The 15,455-nt window shown below is 45.5% G+C and overlaps 1 protein-coding gene across 1 annotated transcript; it reads left to right on the forward strand.

Annotated features, from left to right (window-relative positions):
- The first annotated feature begins 56 nt into the window (after window positions 1-56).
- LOC109872097 (cactin) lies at window positions 57-10,457 on the forward strand. The gene is made up of 10 exons (XM_020463204.2): window positions 57-550; window positions 659-1,346; window positions 2,116-2,211; window positions 5,518-5,663; window positions 7,378-7,540; window positions 7,658-7,772; window positions 8,048-8,240; window positions 8,930-9,049; window positions 9,145-9,488; window positions 9,614-10,457. Exons 1-10 carry the CDS (start codon window positions 249-251, stop codon window positions 10,102-10,104), a joined length of 2,658 nt encoding a protein of 885 aa, XP_020318793.1. The 5' UTR covers window positions 57-248; the 3' UTR covers window positions 10,105-10,457.
- The last annotated feature ends 4,998 nt before the right edge of the window (window positions 10,458-15,455 follow it).

The following is a 15,455-nucleotide window of genomic DNA, read 5'->3' on the forward strand; positions in this document are numbered from 1 at the left end:
ATACAAGTCCCAGTGGTAGGCTTTAAATATACCTGAGAATTAAACAAATGTGAACAAAATCAATATAAAGGTTATTAGGAGAGGATCCCTTCGTGGTTTAAGTTAAATAATTATGTTTGTAATTTTCTTAATGTGTTTCTCCCCTCAAATACAATACAGTTGTGTGCTGCGAACAAAAATAATTATACAGGTCCTATTTACGCGACCTAGAAGAGAACGGACCACAAAAATTTGGGAACTCTTTTGCCATGGGTCCAAAAAAGCATCGTCGGTCCCGTTCTGGCTCTCGTAGTCGGAACCGGGATCGAAACAGGTCCAAAATAAGCAGATCACGATCACCCGAAGAGAAGAGAGGCCGGAGTCGGTCCATTGATCGAAACATAAAAACCCGGAGAATTGCGCGTTCTGAGAGCGGAAACTCGAGCAGCAGTGGTGGATCTACGAGGCGACAAGGACAGCGGCCCCGTAGCAGAGACCATCCCGGATCGAGAAGCGACTCAGACAGCGACAAGAGACGTAAACTGAAGGGCAAATCAAAAGACAGATCCAGGTAAACGTTACAGGTTAAGCTATATGAAATAAAAATGTACTGTGTATGTAGTTCGCAAAAAATGGCCCACATACTGTAACTGCAACTAAACGTTTTTCTATCCATCAGGTCTGACTCAGATGATCCAAAGGGAAGGAAGAAAAGAGAGAAAAAGAAGAGCAGAAGAGAAGACAAAGGAGAGAAGATGATTGGCAGGAGCCAGTCCCAGTCCGACTCAGGGTCTAGTGCAGACCGGAAGAGATCGAGGGACGGGGGGAACAATGACCGGGAGAGGAGATGGCAGAGGAGTGCAGACCGAGGGAGTAGAAGCCCCAGCAGAGAAAGAGAACGACAGATGCGGGAGAGAACGAGAGACAGGGAGAGAATGAGAAGCCGAGACAAGGAGCCAAGCCGATGTAAGGAGAAAAGTCGAGAAAGAAGCAGCCGGAGGAGTGAAGACCGTGGGAGGAGAGAAGGAAGCAGAGGGAAGGACCAAAGGGACAAAGAGCGTAATAGACGTCGCTCTGGATCCTCTGACTCGTCTAAGAGCTCTGGGTCGGATGGCGGGGCCCGTGGAGGCAGCCCGGGGTCTGGAGAGGCCGGTCCCTCAGTACGAGATGAGAAGAAGAACCAGAGAGAGATGCTGAAGGCCCTGGAGACCCCAGAGGAGAAGAGGGCCAGACGACTGGCCAAGAAGGAGGCCAAGGAGAGGAAGAAGAGAGAAAAGATGGGCTGGAGTGAGGAGTACATGGGCTATACCAATGCAGACAACCCCTTCGGAGACAACAACCTGCTGGGCACCTTCAAATGGCAGAAGGTAAGACGGGGAGAGGAGAATGAGCACTTGAGAAATGGGTGTATATGGGACTATCAACCTCCTGCTTTTAGAAGTGCAGTGGTTGTCAGACCTAGTCTAAACAGCAGTTTGATACAATGGTTACTCCATGAATATCAGTCTGAAAGACGTCGCTGTAAAAGAAAACGCAATAGTCTCTACAAGGCAGAATTTTTTAAATAAAATATTTATACTTATTTTACAGGTTTGTACATGCTGTTGGTCCTTTTGGCGGTAGGAGGTGGAGATAATGTTTCCACAGGAATGTGTTTACCTGACTTTTTGCAGCGCCGATAGGTTCTGTCACTTGTATTATCAATCTGTTGTCACATTACACGTGATGCACAATATGTAAACGATAGCCGAAACACTTTTCCTCGCAATCAGCTGGAAGTGTTTGCCTTTCGGTTAGACTCGGCTATATTGTAAAGTGTTTGTCACGTGCTAATTGCATAAGTATTGAAAATAAAAACCGGAAATACAAATGATCTACAGAACAGCCTACTGAAGGTTGGGTTGATAACATTATTCTGTTGGTAATTTTGTCTCACATTCCTACCAGCAAAAGGAACAACAACACGGATAACCAATACTTTTATTCAGCACTCTGGCTTGTAGAGGTCATGAAATGAAACTTTCCTGATCTAAATGCAAATTTCTGCCCGACTGAGAATTATATTCAATTCTTCAGGCTTCATCAGACAAGGCTCTGAGGAATTTGTGTATTTCTCTATGTTGTTGTTGTGGTCAGGCTCTGGACAGGAAGGGCATTGGCCATCTGGGTGAGAAGGACCTGAAGGACAGGAACAAACGTATCCAGGAGGAGAATCGCAGAGAACTGCAGAAGGTATGCTTCTATGCAACAATTTTCTGGGTCTGCATAATAAATCAAGGATAGTTGAAATCGGTGTTAAATTAAGTCCCCAGAAAGTAACAAGTAATGGTAGACCTACCAATTAGTTATAGTGATTTTACTGATATCAATTTTGTTAATGAATTATTATGCGATTAAAACTCGTAATTCCGTGACCAATTTGGCAAAGGAATTACCAACAAATCTGTAACGGAATTACTGCAACTGAATTGGCTACAATGGGAAATCACAATAGTCACCTGCTTGGGTCACCTGCTTACTGTCCTCTCTTCCACTGACATACTGTTATGTTCAGTTCATAACTGTTTTCTTTGTTTTTCTTGTGGACAAACCCAGTGTTAAAACAGTCTGAGTCTGGACAACCCCCTCTCTCTTTCTCTAGTTAATGTCACTTCTCCCAGGTCTTACTGACACATACCCACGAGCCCCCTCTCTTTCTCTCTAGTTAATGTCACCTCTCCCAGGTCTTACTGACACATACCCACTAGCCCCCTCTCTTTCTCTCTAGTTAATGTCACCTCTCCCAGGTCTTACTGACACATACCCACGAGCCCCCTCTCTTTCTCTCTAGTTAATGTCACCTCTCCCAGGTCTTACTGACACATACCCACGAGCCCCCTCTCTTTCTCTCTAGTTAATGTCATCTCTCCCAGGTCTTACTGACACATACCCACGAGCCCCCTCTCTTTCTCTCTAGTTAATGTCACCTCTCCCAGGTCTTACTGACACATACCCACGAGCCCCCTCTCTTTCTCTCTAGTTAATGTCACCTCTCCCAGGTCTTACTGACACATACCCACGAGCCCCCTCTCTTTCTCTCTAGTTAATGTCACCTCTCCCAGGTCTTACTGACACATACCCACGAGCCCCCTCTCTTTCTCTCTAGTTAATGTCACCTCTCCCAGGTCTTACTGACACATACCCACGAGCCCCCTCTCTTTCTCTCTAGTTAATGTCACCTCTCCCAGGTCTTACTGACACATACCCACGAGCCCCCTCTCTTTCTCTCTAGTTAATGTCATCTCTCCCAGGTCTTACTGACACATACCCACGAGCCCCCTCTCTTTCTCTCTAGTTAATGTCATCTCTCCCAGGTCTTACTGACACATACCCACGAGCCCCCTCTCTTTCTCTCTAGTTAATGTCACCTCTCCCAGGTCTTACTGACACATACCCACTAGCCCCCTCTCTTTCCATGGACACTGGACGTCCATGGACTTTTAAAAGTAGTTGAACCAAATCTGAATCTATCATAGATGTATGTTTCATAAGTTTGGATAGTAAAGTACTGTACATTGAGTAGAGCACAATAGAGTGTACTAAACGTCCCTCTTTCAGGACCCTGTCTTTCAAGGATAAGTCGTAAAAATCCAAATATCTTCACAGATCTTCATTGTAAAGGGTTTAAACTCTGTTTCCCATGCTTGTTCAATGAACCATAAACAATTAATGAACATGCACCTGTGGAACGGTCGTTAAGACACTAACAGCTTACAGACGGTAGGCAATTAAGGTCACAGTTATGAAAACTTAGGACATTAAAGAGGCCTTTCTACTTTGAAAAACACCAAAAGAAAGATGCCACTGGTCCCTGCTCATCTGTGTGAACGTGCCTTAGGCATGCTGCAAGGAGGCATGAGGACTCTAGATGTGGCCAGGGCAATAAATTGCAATGTCTGTACTGTAAGACGCCTAAGACAGTGCTACAGGGAGACAGGACGGACAGGTGATCGTCCTCGCAGTGGCAGACCATGTGTAACAACACCTGCACAGGATCAGTACATCCAAACATCACACCTGCGGGACAGGTACAGGATGGCAACAACAACTGCCAGAGTTACACCAGGAACGTACAATCCCTCCATCAGTGCTCAGACTGTCCGCAATAGGCTGAGAGAGGCTGGACTGAGGGCTTGTAGGCCTGTTGTAAGGCAGGTCCTCACCAGACATCACTGGCAACAATGTCGCCTATGGTCATAAACCCACCGTCGCTGGACCAGACGGGACTGGCAAAAAGTGCTCTTCATTGGCGAGTCTCGGTTTTGTCTCACCAGGGGTGATGGTCGGATTCTCGTTTATCGTCAAATGAATGAGAGTTACACCGAGACCTGTACTCTGGAGCGTGATCGATTTGGAGGTGGAGAGTCCGTCATGGTCTGGGGCGGTATGTCGCAGCATCATCGGACTGCCTGCAATGACAACATGCTCAATCTCAACGCTGTGCGCTACAGGGAAGACATCCTCATGTGGTACCCTTCCTGCAGGCTCATCCTGACATGACCCTCCAGCATGACAATGCCACCAGCCGTACTGCTCGTTCTGTGCGTGATTTCCTGCAAGACAGGAATGTCAGTGTTCTGCCATGGCCAGCGAAGAGCACAGATCTCAATCTCATTGAGCCCGTCTGGGACCTGTTGGATCAGATGGTGGGGGCTAGGGCCATTCCCCCCAGAAATGTCCGGGAACTTGCAGGTGCCTTGGTGGAAGAGTGGGGTAACATCTCACAGCAAATCTGGTACTGTGCAACTTGTTCAGTTTATGTCTCAGTTGTTGGATCTTGTTATGTTCAATACAAATATTTACACATGTTAAGTTTCCTGAAAATGAACGCAGTTGACAGTGAGAGGATGTTTCTTTTTTTGCTGAGTATATATTGTACTGAACTAAACTCTACTGAACTCTGAACTCTATATTGTACTGCATTGTATTCTACTGTGATGTCCAAACTTGTGAAACTGTGCTGTAAATGACATTCGTTTCCATATTTATGCATTTCTGTGTAGTACAGATCAGGGACCCATGATGTAATTCTGTTACCGTAGTCCGGGCACCGGGTATAAATCCACTTCATTTACTGTAGTTCAATAACCAAAAGAGATTTTTCAAACGCAAGCTATCATTACTGATAGCAGACATCTTTTAATCTTAATTCAGAGAAGATATTTAACATTTTAACATTTTTGGAAAACGTTGGTCACATAAAAACCTTAGGGTTACATCTGCACAATTCTTCTACTAAACTCGTTTTTGTACATTTTTTAGTGGAAATTGTTAAAAGTAGCCCTTGTGCATAGAGTTGTGGTTTGAAAATCTTTTAAAACAATGTAGTTTTAACACAAAATGGGGTTGGGACTATTTAAACCCCAAAATAGTGTTACATTTGACTCCAACGAAGTCATGCAATTTTACTGTCGGACAATGTAGAGCGAGAGAGAGAAAGCCATGCAAGAGCAGGACCTGTGTGTGTGTAACTGTGTTTGTGTGTCTGCCTGTGTTTAGGTGAAGCAGCTGCGTCTGGAGAGGGAGAGAGAGAAGGCCATGAGAGAGACCGAGCTGGAGATGCTGCAGAGAGAGAAGGAGGCAGAGCATTTCAAAACCTGGGCGGAACAAGAGGACAACTTTCACTTGCACCAGGCCAAGCTACGGTTAGTGGTGCCACCTTCATTACTATCCTTCTGTAAACCCTAACCCTCAATAACCTCTCACATGCAGTGCATTCAGAAAGTATTCAGACACCTTGACTTTTTCCATATTTTGTTACATTACAGCCTTATTCTAAAATGTATTAAATTGTTTCTGTCCCTCATTAATCTACACACAATACCCCATAATGACAAAGCAAAACCGTGTTTTTTTAATTTTTTAGGTGCAAATGTATAAAATAAATAAAATAAAAAACATTTACACAAGTATTCAGACCCTTTACTCAGTAGATTGTTGAAGCATCTTTGGCAGCGATCACAGCCTTGAGTCTTCTTGGGTATGATGCTACAAGCTTGGCACACCTGTATTTGGAGAGTTTCTTCCATTCTTCTCTGCAGATCCTCTCAAGCTCTGTCAGGTTTGATGGGGAGCATTGCTTCACAGCTATTTTCAGGTCTCTCCAGAGATGTTTGATGGGGTTCAAGTCCAGGCTGTGGCTAGGACACTCAAGGACACTCAAGGAGTGTCCTAGCCACAGCCTGCGTTGTCTTGGCTGTGTGCTTAGGGTCATTGTCCTGTTGGAAGGTGAACCTTTGCCCCAGTCTGAGCGCTCTGGAGCAGGTTTTCATCAAGAGTCTCTCTGTACTTTGCTCCTTTCATCTTTCCCTCGATCTTGACTAGTCTCCCAGTCCCCGCCGGTGAAAAAAAACATCCCCACAGCATGATGCATGATACTGTCACCATGCTACACCCTAGGGATGGTGCCAGGTTTCCTCCAGACATGACCTTGACATTCAGGCCAAAGAGTTCAATCTTGGTTTCATCAGACCAGACAATCTTGTTTCTCATGGTCATAGTCCTTTAGGTGCCTTTTGGCAAACTCCAAGCAGGCGGTCATGTGCCTTTTATTGAGGAGTGGTTTCCGTCTGGCCACTCTACCATAAAGGCCTGATTGGTGGAGTGCTGCAGAGATGGTTGTCCTTCTGGAAGGTTCTTCCATCTCCACAGAGGAACTCTAGAGCTCTGTTAGAGGGACCATCGGGATCTTGGTCACCTCCCAGACCAAGGCCCTTCTCCCCCGATTGCTCAGTTTGGCCGGGCAGCCAGCTCTAGGAAGAGTCTTGGTGGTTTCAAACTTCTTCCATATAAGAATGATGGAGGCCACTGTGTTCTTTGGGACCTTCAATGCTGCAGAAATGTTTTGGTACCCTTCCCCAGATCTGTGCCTCGTCACAATCCTGTCTCTGAGTTTTACGGACAATTCCTTTGACCTCATTGCTTGGTTGTTGCTCTGACATGCACGGTCAACTGTGGGACCTTATATAGACCGGTGTGTGCCTTTCCAAATCCTGTCCAATCAATTGAATTTACCACAGGTGGACTCCAGTCAAGTTGAAGGATGATCTGAAGGATGATCACTGGAAACAGGATGCACCTGAGCTCAATTTAGAGTCTCATAGCAAAGAGTCTGAATACCCTTTGTTGTTGTTGGGTGTGTTGATTGATGAGGATATGTTTTATCTAATTCATTTTAGAATAAGGCTAACCAAACAAAATGTGGAAAATGTCAAGGGGTCTGAATACTTTCCAAAGGCACGGTGGTTCCATTTACTCACTCAAAAACAGCCTGGTCCAAAAACAACACCTCAGTGCTCCGGTGTCTGCCGATGTGGATTTGTGTGTAGCCGTCTAACTAATACATGTTTGTGTGTTTAGGTCTAAGATCCGTATCCGTGACGGCCGTGCTAAGCCCATAGACCTTTTGGCTAAGTACATCAGTGCTGAGGATGACGACCTGGCTGTGGAGATGCACGAACCTTACACCTTCCTCAACGGACTCACCGTCACTGACATGGACGACCTGCTTGAAGATATCAAGGTGTGTGTGTGTGTGCTTACTGTCTTTCTAGAATAAATGGAGCTTGTTGGTTGAGAAATTGTGGTGTGCAGAGGAAGAGAGTGTTTTTTTGTGTGACCCTGTGTGTTTTCTCCGTAGGTATACATGGAGCTGGAGCAGGGGAAGAATGTAGACTTCTGGAGGGATATGACCACCATCACAGAGGATGAGATCAGCAAGCTCCGGAAACTGGAGGCATCTGGAAAAGGCCCAGGTGCACCACCTCAACCTCTCATAGGCCCAGCTACATGGACATCTCAGTATTGCTCTCTCTCATTGGCCCATTTTATGTCTTGGCTGTCCATCATCAACCTCTATACTTTACGCCTAGGCATTTCTCCTCATCTCTTTCTCCTAGGAAGTGTCGGAAATGGCACCCTAGTTAAAAGTAGTGTAATATATAATTAGGGCATAGGGTACCATTTCTGGTGCAGCCCTAGTCTGTCAAGTGAGGTTTACTGTTTAGTTGACTGTCTCTCTGTTCTCCAGGTGACCGTCGTGATGGCATTAACACGTCAGTGAGCACCGATGTTCAGATAGTGTTTAAGGGAAAGACGTACAGCCAGCTCCAGGCGCTGAACCTCAACATCGAAACTAAGATCCGAGCTGGGGGATCCAACCTGGACATAGGCTACTGGGAGAGCTTGATGCAGCAAGTCAGGGTCTTCATGGGCCGAGCACGGTGAGGATCGGTTGATTGCAGAGCATGGTGCTTGCAACGCCAGGGTTGGGGGTTCGATTCCCACTGGGGACCAGTACAGAAATGTATCCACTCGGCCTCCCGGGTGGTGCAGTGGTTAAGGGCGCTGTACTGCAGCGCCAGCTGTGCCATCAGAGTCCCTGGGTTCGCGCCCAGGCTCTGTCGTAACCGGCCGCGACCGGGAGGTCCGTGGGGCGACGCACAATTGGCCTAGCGTCGCCCAGGTTAGGGGGGGCTTGGTCGGTAGGGGTGTCCTTGTCTCATCGCGCACCAGCGACTCCTGTGGCGGGCTGGGCGCAGTGTGCGCTAACCAAGGTGGCCAGGTGCACAGTGTTTCCTCCGGCGCATTGGTGCGGCTGGCTTCCGGGTTGGATGCACGCTGTGTTAAGAAGCAGTGCGGCTTGGTTGGGTTGTGTATCGGAGGACGCATGACTTTCAACCTTCGTCTCTCCCGAGCCCGTACGGGAGTTGTAGCAATGAGACAAGATAGTAGCTACTACAACAATTGGATACCACGAAATTGGGGAGAAAAAGGGGTAAAATTCAACAACAAAAAAATAAGAAGAAAATAAATGTATCCACTCACAGACACTCTTATCGTATGCCGCTCGGGCTAAGAGTGTTTGCTAAATGACTAAAATAAAAAATGTCAACCCCTATCTGTGTTGTAGGTTGAGAGAGAGGCACCAGGACGTGTTGCGTCAGAAGCTGTTCAAGCTGAAACAGGAGCAGGGAGTGGAGAGTGAGCCTCTCTTCCCGATCATCAAAGAGGAGCCTGAGGACGAGGCTGTGTGAGTACACGCACGCACACCGTCAACCTCTTTCTACGCACACACGCTCAAGTACACTAGGTTTGACCTTTGCCGCCTCTATTTTTCATTCACAGAACCGAGAGCGAGAAAGACACTCCCTCAGGGGTGCCTGGACCCTCCTCTTCCTCCCCTTCCATCAATCAAAAGAGGGATGCAGAGGAGAAGGATGAGCAAGTGGCGGGCCCATCCACGGAGGGAGACGGGGAGAAAGAGGGGGATGGAGAGGAGAAGGGTGAGGTGGTAGAGGCTGTTCTGACAGAGGAGGATTTGATCCAGCAGAGCCAGGCAGAGTATGACTCTGGCCGCTACAGTCCCACACTGCTGCTTCCCTCAGAGCTACCGCTGGACACACACACCATCACACCTGACGAAGACACACACAAACTACACCTCTCACGCAGACAGCTCGCCGTCACAGGTAAGAGGCTCTACACACCCATATTCATACATACACAAAAAAGCTCAGACATTCTTACAAGGACTATCTCTACCCATCGTCCTATTAATCAATCTTTCTCTCTCTGCTCACCCCTTGTTCTCCAGGTGATGCCAATGAGAATGCAGAGGATGAGTTTGTGCGTCGCGCCAAACAGGGCATGGGCGGGGACGAGGCTCAGTTTAGCGTAGAGCTTCCCCTCACAGGGAAGATGTACCTGTGGGCTGATAAATACCGTCCCCGGAAACCTCGCTTCTTCAACAGGGTCCACACAGGCTTCGAGTGGAACAAATATAACCAGACCCATTACGACTTCGACAACCCTCCGCCTAAGATCGTCCAGGGCTACAAGTTCAACATCTTCTACCCGGACCTGATCAACAAACGTTCCACACCGCAGTACTTCCTAGAACCCAGTCCCGACAACAAGGACTTTGGGGTTCTGCGGTTCCATGCGGGCCCTCCATATGAGGACATTGCCTTTAAGATCGTTAACCGCGAGTGGGAGTACTCTCACCGCCACGGGTTCCGTTGTCAGTTCGCCAACGGGATCTTCCAGCTGTGGTTCCACTTCAAGAGGTACCGCTACAGAAGATAGAACCAGCTGAGTTTAGAACCTCAACAGTACATCACCAGCCTTGGGCCTGGACCCCAATCCGGACCAGGAAACTCACACTGCCAGGTTGTAACCATAGAAATGGAATGTATAGATCAGACATCACATCAGTTGGGATCATCAGTAAGGTTAATATGTGTTCTAGCGGTTAATGTTTAGTCTGAAGGCCTAAAAAAAAGAAATTACACACTTGGGATCTACTGTGTTAACCTTTCTCCTAGTTATTACTGTCCATTCTGTTGTCACAAAGAATGGTTTGTATTTTAGTTTGATCAGATAGGCTTTCAATGTACCTGTCTCTGAAATTACATATTAAAGATTCTTTTCCTAGCTGACTTCCATTTGTTGCCATCAGAGCTGTGAGGTAAAACAGTCTAATAACAAAACATTTGACAAGATTTCAATTTTCCTAGGAGTGGCATTAGCTATGTCTCATAATCAGTCAGGAAGAGGATGTCAACAAATCACAAGATAGCCAATAGTAAAAAGGACAGTTTACTAAGTGTAACGTTGACCTATTTTCAATCTTAGAAACAACAGCTGTTTGATTTAGGACGAATTAACCCCCAATGTTAGCACTTTCATAGCAAGTCCACTCCTGCCCCAGATTGAAACCAGTCATGCCTGTTGACTATTCTATTCACACACATTGGAGATGCCAAAAACAGTTCAGATAGAAAGAGTTTTAATAACGTAAACAACACTGATACAGTACAGTTAACAGGATCCTGAGAATGCACTTTAGGCTAGTGGCCAATCCTCAAAAAAAATGTTTTTTACAATTTTTTTAGATACTCCTACCTGAGGTATAACAAAGCACAACCATGTTTTTCCATATCTCTAAGGTCTCCCATGTATGAAATGGATGGTTGTGTAAAAATATTTGACTGCAGAAGGGGTTACATTTATAGATATTGTGACACCCTTTGACTCAAACAGTGCAGAATAATGCCTGGCTGCAAGGGTAACCCAATATGGCAAGCTCTGATATTGCTCAAATTTTGAATACAACAAGTCAAATGTCTGCCCAAATACACAAACATCATTGGGATATCTTAAATAACTTTTAAAATAAAGACCTGTAAACACAGATCCATACAATAGGCAGAAATAACTATCAAGAATCATGATGAATGTAAACTTTGCTTTTTGGTAGCTGTTCAATAGACAACTTTCCATGTCAAATTTAGAGGGGCGGCAGGGTAGCCTAGTGGTTAGAGCATTGGTCTAGTAACCGGAAGGTTGTAAGTTTGCATTCATTCAGTGCTGTATGGTACCGCCTGGCAAAAATACATACAGTTACACATTATTTTATGTTGTGGCTATTGTAATCGCTCTAAGGAAAACAAGTGGGCTCTGACATCCAAATAAGATGTTTTGGGGTCAAAGGTTCCCTAGTCTTGCAATTAAGTCAGAGAGCCATTACAGATTATCTTTATATTTGGTCTCAAATTCAATATGGCTGCCATAATAACATTTGATGGAGGTTAAATCACCTTTAAATATAACTTTTGTAAATGAGGCCTTTTTTCAGAATTGTGTACAACACTCATGCCTATAAAGACTGTCGGTGTAAATACTTTTTTTTGTGTGTGTATTTGACACCCTTTTTACCCGCAAATTCGATCTTGTCTCATCGCTGCAACTCCCCAACAGGCTCGGAAGGCGAAGATCGAGTCATGTGTTCTCCGAAACATGACCCGCCAAACCGCTTTTCTTAACATCCGCCCGCTTAACCCCTGTCGTTCAACTGACGACAGAGGTCTGCCTGCAGGCACCCGGCTTGCCACAAGGAGTCGCTAGAGCTCGATGAGCCAAGTAAAGCCAACCCGGCCAAACCCTCTCCTAAACCGGACGACGCTGGGCCCTATGGGACTACCGATCACGGACGGTTGAGATACAGCCTGGGATCAAACCGAGGTCAGTAGTGACAGACCACTGCGCCACTCGGGAGGCCCTGTAAATACATTTTATTCTGAATCCAATATGGCCAACATGATTACACTCAATACCTTTGCCCACAAATAAGTAGCCCTTGTTCATTTTGTATTGTGTTATTCTAAAAGGGTTTCATACAGCTCTGGCTATATTTATGAGTGGCACTGCCATGCCTCTGTGTCTGAATAGCCGAAGCCAACTAGTTTTTCAATGTGTGATCATGTTTTAATCTCATTCACACACTTACAGCATATCAACAATGGGCAATTACACAAAATGTAATAAGCCTTTCAAGACACAAGCACACAGTAGCACACAGTGGGTTTCTGTATAAGTACTTTGACATTTGCTGATGTAAAAAGGGCTTTATGAATACATTTGATTGATTAGAAAATATGTTAATGTCATTATTTGGTAACAGAACACCTATCTGTTCTAATTCAAATGATTTTCCCAATGAAAACTTAACTTTCATCCTTTGCATACTGTTCAGTCACAATGAGTGCTGAATACACTCAAAATATGATCCATTTTAGTTGGAACCAAAATGATTTTCCAATCATTCTGAACAGGACCCATATTTTCTTTGTTCCTGTCTGATCAAAAAATAAGGTTCTGAACCAGTTCGAACCCATATAGTTCCTTTTTGTAATTTTGTAACCTGTGAAATCAACATAGTTTTTACAGAATAGATCATTAATTTACATTATTAGCACAGCTAGAGAAGCTTGCTATGGAACAATCGGCACGAGATGCAACAGAAATTTCACAGGTGGGGAGAGAGAGGGGTGAACATGGAGGGGGCTTGGCTTGAAGATTTGAAAATAACGATTCTGTTCCAGAACACAAGAGATCACTTTAGTTCCGGGTTCTGTTTCCATTTCTCAAAATGGGGGTGGGGAGAGAATAAAGTTTAATAAAAAACAAGAGAAAAGAGAGGATATCAGTCTGACTCACAGCTCCAAGTCTGGGGGTGGGGATGTCACAGCTGTACATCACCAACTTCACAAAGGACAGTTCCACGGTTACCGATGTCCAACACGCTGTATGCACACACCACAGAGAGGTCCCTTGAACACAACAACACAGTGCATTAAAGAGACGTTAAAGAGAAACTCTCACATGCGCGTACACACACACATAGATACACTAACACACAAATCAAATTTTATTGGTCACATACACATGTTTAGCAGATGTTATTGCGGGTGTAGTGAAATGCTTGTGTCTAGCTCCAACGGTGCAATGATATCTAACAATTTTACAATAATACACACACATTTAAAGTAAAGGAATGGAATTAAGAATCAATAAATATTTGAACGAGCAGTGTCAGAGCGGCATAAACTAAAACACAGTAGAATATCAAATCAAAATCAAATCAAACTTTGTCACATGCGGCGATTACAACAAGTGTAGACCTTACCGTGAAATGCTTACTACCAAGCCTTTACCAAGCCTTACTACCAACCAACAGTGCAGTTCAAGAAGAAGAAAATATTTACCAAATAAACAAAAGTAAAAAATAAAAAGTAACACAATAACATAACAATAACGAGGCTATATACAGGGGGTACCAGTCAGTGTGCGGGGGTCAGTGTGCGGGGGTACAGGTTAGAGGTAATTTGTACATGTATGTAGGGGTGGAGTGACTATACATAGATAATAAACAGTGGGGGGGGGGGGGGGGGGGGTCAATGTAAATAGTCTGGTGGCCATTTGATTGTTCAATTGTTCAGCAGTCTTATGGCTTGAGGGTAGAAGCTGTTGAGGAGCCTTTTGGTTCTAGACTTGGTGCTCCACTACCGCTTGACGTGCAGTAGCAGAGAAAACTGTCTATGACTTGGGTGACTGGAGTCTCTGACAATTTTATAGGCTTTCCTCTGACACGCATATTATATAGATCCTGGATTGCAGGAAGCTTGGCCCCAGTGATGTACTGGGCCATACACACTACCCTCTGTACAGTCAGATGCCGAGCAGTTGCGTTTGGACCATGATAGATCGTTGGTGATGTGGACACCAAGGAACTTGAAACTCTCGATCTGCTCCACTGCAGCCCTGTTGATGTTATTGGGGGCCAGTTCGGCCTACCTTTTCCTGTAGTCCACGATCAACTCGTCTTGCTCACATTGAAGGAAAGGTTGTTGTCCAGGCACCACATTGCCAGTTCCCTATAGGCTGTCTCATCGTTGTCGGTGATCAGGCCTACCACTGTTGTGTCATCAGCAAACTTAAGGATGGGGATGGAGTCATGCCTGGCCGTGCAGTCATGAGTGAACGGGGAGTACAGGAGGGGACTGAGCACGCACCCCTGAGGGGCCCCCATTTTGAGGATCAGCGTGGCGGATGTGTTGTTACCTACCCTTACCACCAGGGTGCGGCCCGTCAGGAAGTCCAGGATCCAGTTGCAGAGGGAGGTGTTCAGTCCCAGGGTCCTTAGCTTAGTGATGAGCTTTGAGGCTAGTACGAGCGCCGATGCCGGTGTAGTACGATTCGATCTTAGTCCTGTATTGACCCATGCCTGATGGTTCGTCGGAGGGCATAGTGGGATTTCTTATGCTTCCGGGTTAGAGTCCTGCTCCAGCTCTACCCTTTAGCGCAGTGCGAATGTTGCCTGTAATCCATGGCTTCTGGTATGTACGTACAGTCACTGTGGGGACAACGTCATCCATGCACTTATTGATGAAGCCAGTGACTGATGTGGTGTACTCCTCAATGCCATCGGAAGAATCTTGGAACATATTCCAGTCTGTGCTAGCAAAAGAGTCCTGTAGTTTAGCATCTGCTTCATCTCACCACTTTTTTATAGACCGAGTCACTGGTGCCTCCTGCTTTAATTTTTGCATGTAAGCAGGAGGATAGAATTATGGTCAGATTTGCCAAATGGAGGGCGAGGGAGAGCTTTGTATTAAAGGTGGTCTAAGGTTTTTTCCCCTCTGGTTGCACATTTAACATGCTGATAGAAATGAGGTAAAACTGAGTTAAGTTTCCCTGCATTAAAGTCCCCGGCCACTAGGAGCACCGCCTCTGGATGAGCATTTTCCTGTTCACTTATGGCGGTATACAGCTCATTGAGTGTGGTTTTAGTGCCAGCATACATCTGTGGTGGTATGTAAACAGCTACGAAAAATACAGATGAAAACTCTAGGTAGATAGTGTGGTCTACAGCTTATGATGAGACTCTACTCTTGCTCTACTGAGCAAAACCTTGAGACTTCCTTAGATATCGTGCACTAGCTGTTCTTTACAAATATGCATAGGCCCCCACACCGTGTCTTACCAGAGGCTTCTGTTCTATGCTGCCGATAGTCGTCGTTCAGCCATGACTCAGTGAAACATAAGATATTACGGTTAATGTCCCGTTGGTAGGATATACACTACCGTTCAAAAGT

The sequence above is a fragment of the Oncorhynchus kisutch genome, linkage group LG27 (assembly GCF_002021735.2).
Source record: "Oncorhynchus kisutch isolate 150728-3 linkage group LG27, Okis_V2, whole genome shotgun sequence".
Lineage (NCBI taxonomy): Eukaryota > Metazoa > Chordata > Actinopteri > Salmoniformes > Salmonidae > Oncorhynchus > Oncorhynchus kisutch.

Excerpts from the sequence above, each read along its gene's own strand:
- LOC109872097 (XM_020463204.2), top strand. The coding sequence starts at position 249 with ATGGGTCCAAAAAAGCATCGTCGGTCCCGTTCTGGCTCTCGTAGTCGG. Across the intron at positions 2,212-5,517 it reads ATCGCAGAGAACTGCAGAAG|GTGAAGCAGCTGCGTCTGGA; the intron begins GTATGCTTCTAT and ends GCCTGTGTTTAG. Across the intron at positions 7,541-7,657 it reads ACCTGCTTGAAGATATCAAG|GTATACATGGAGCTGGAGCA; the intron begins GTGTGTGTGTGT and ends TTTTCTCCGTAG.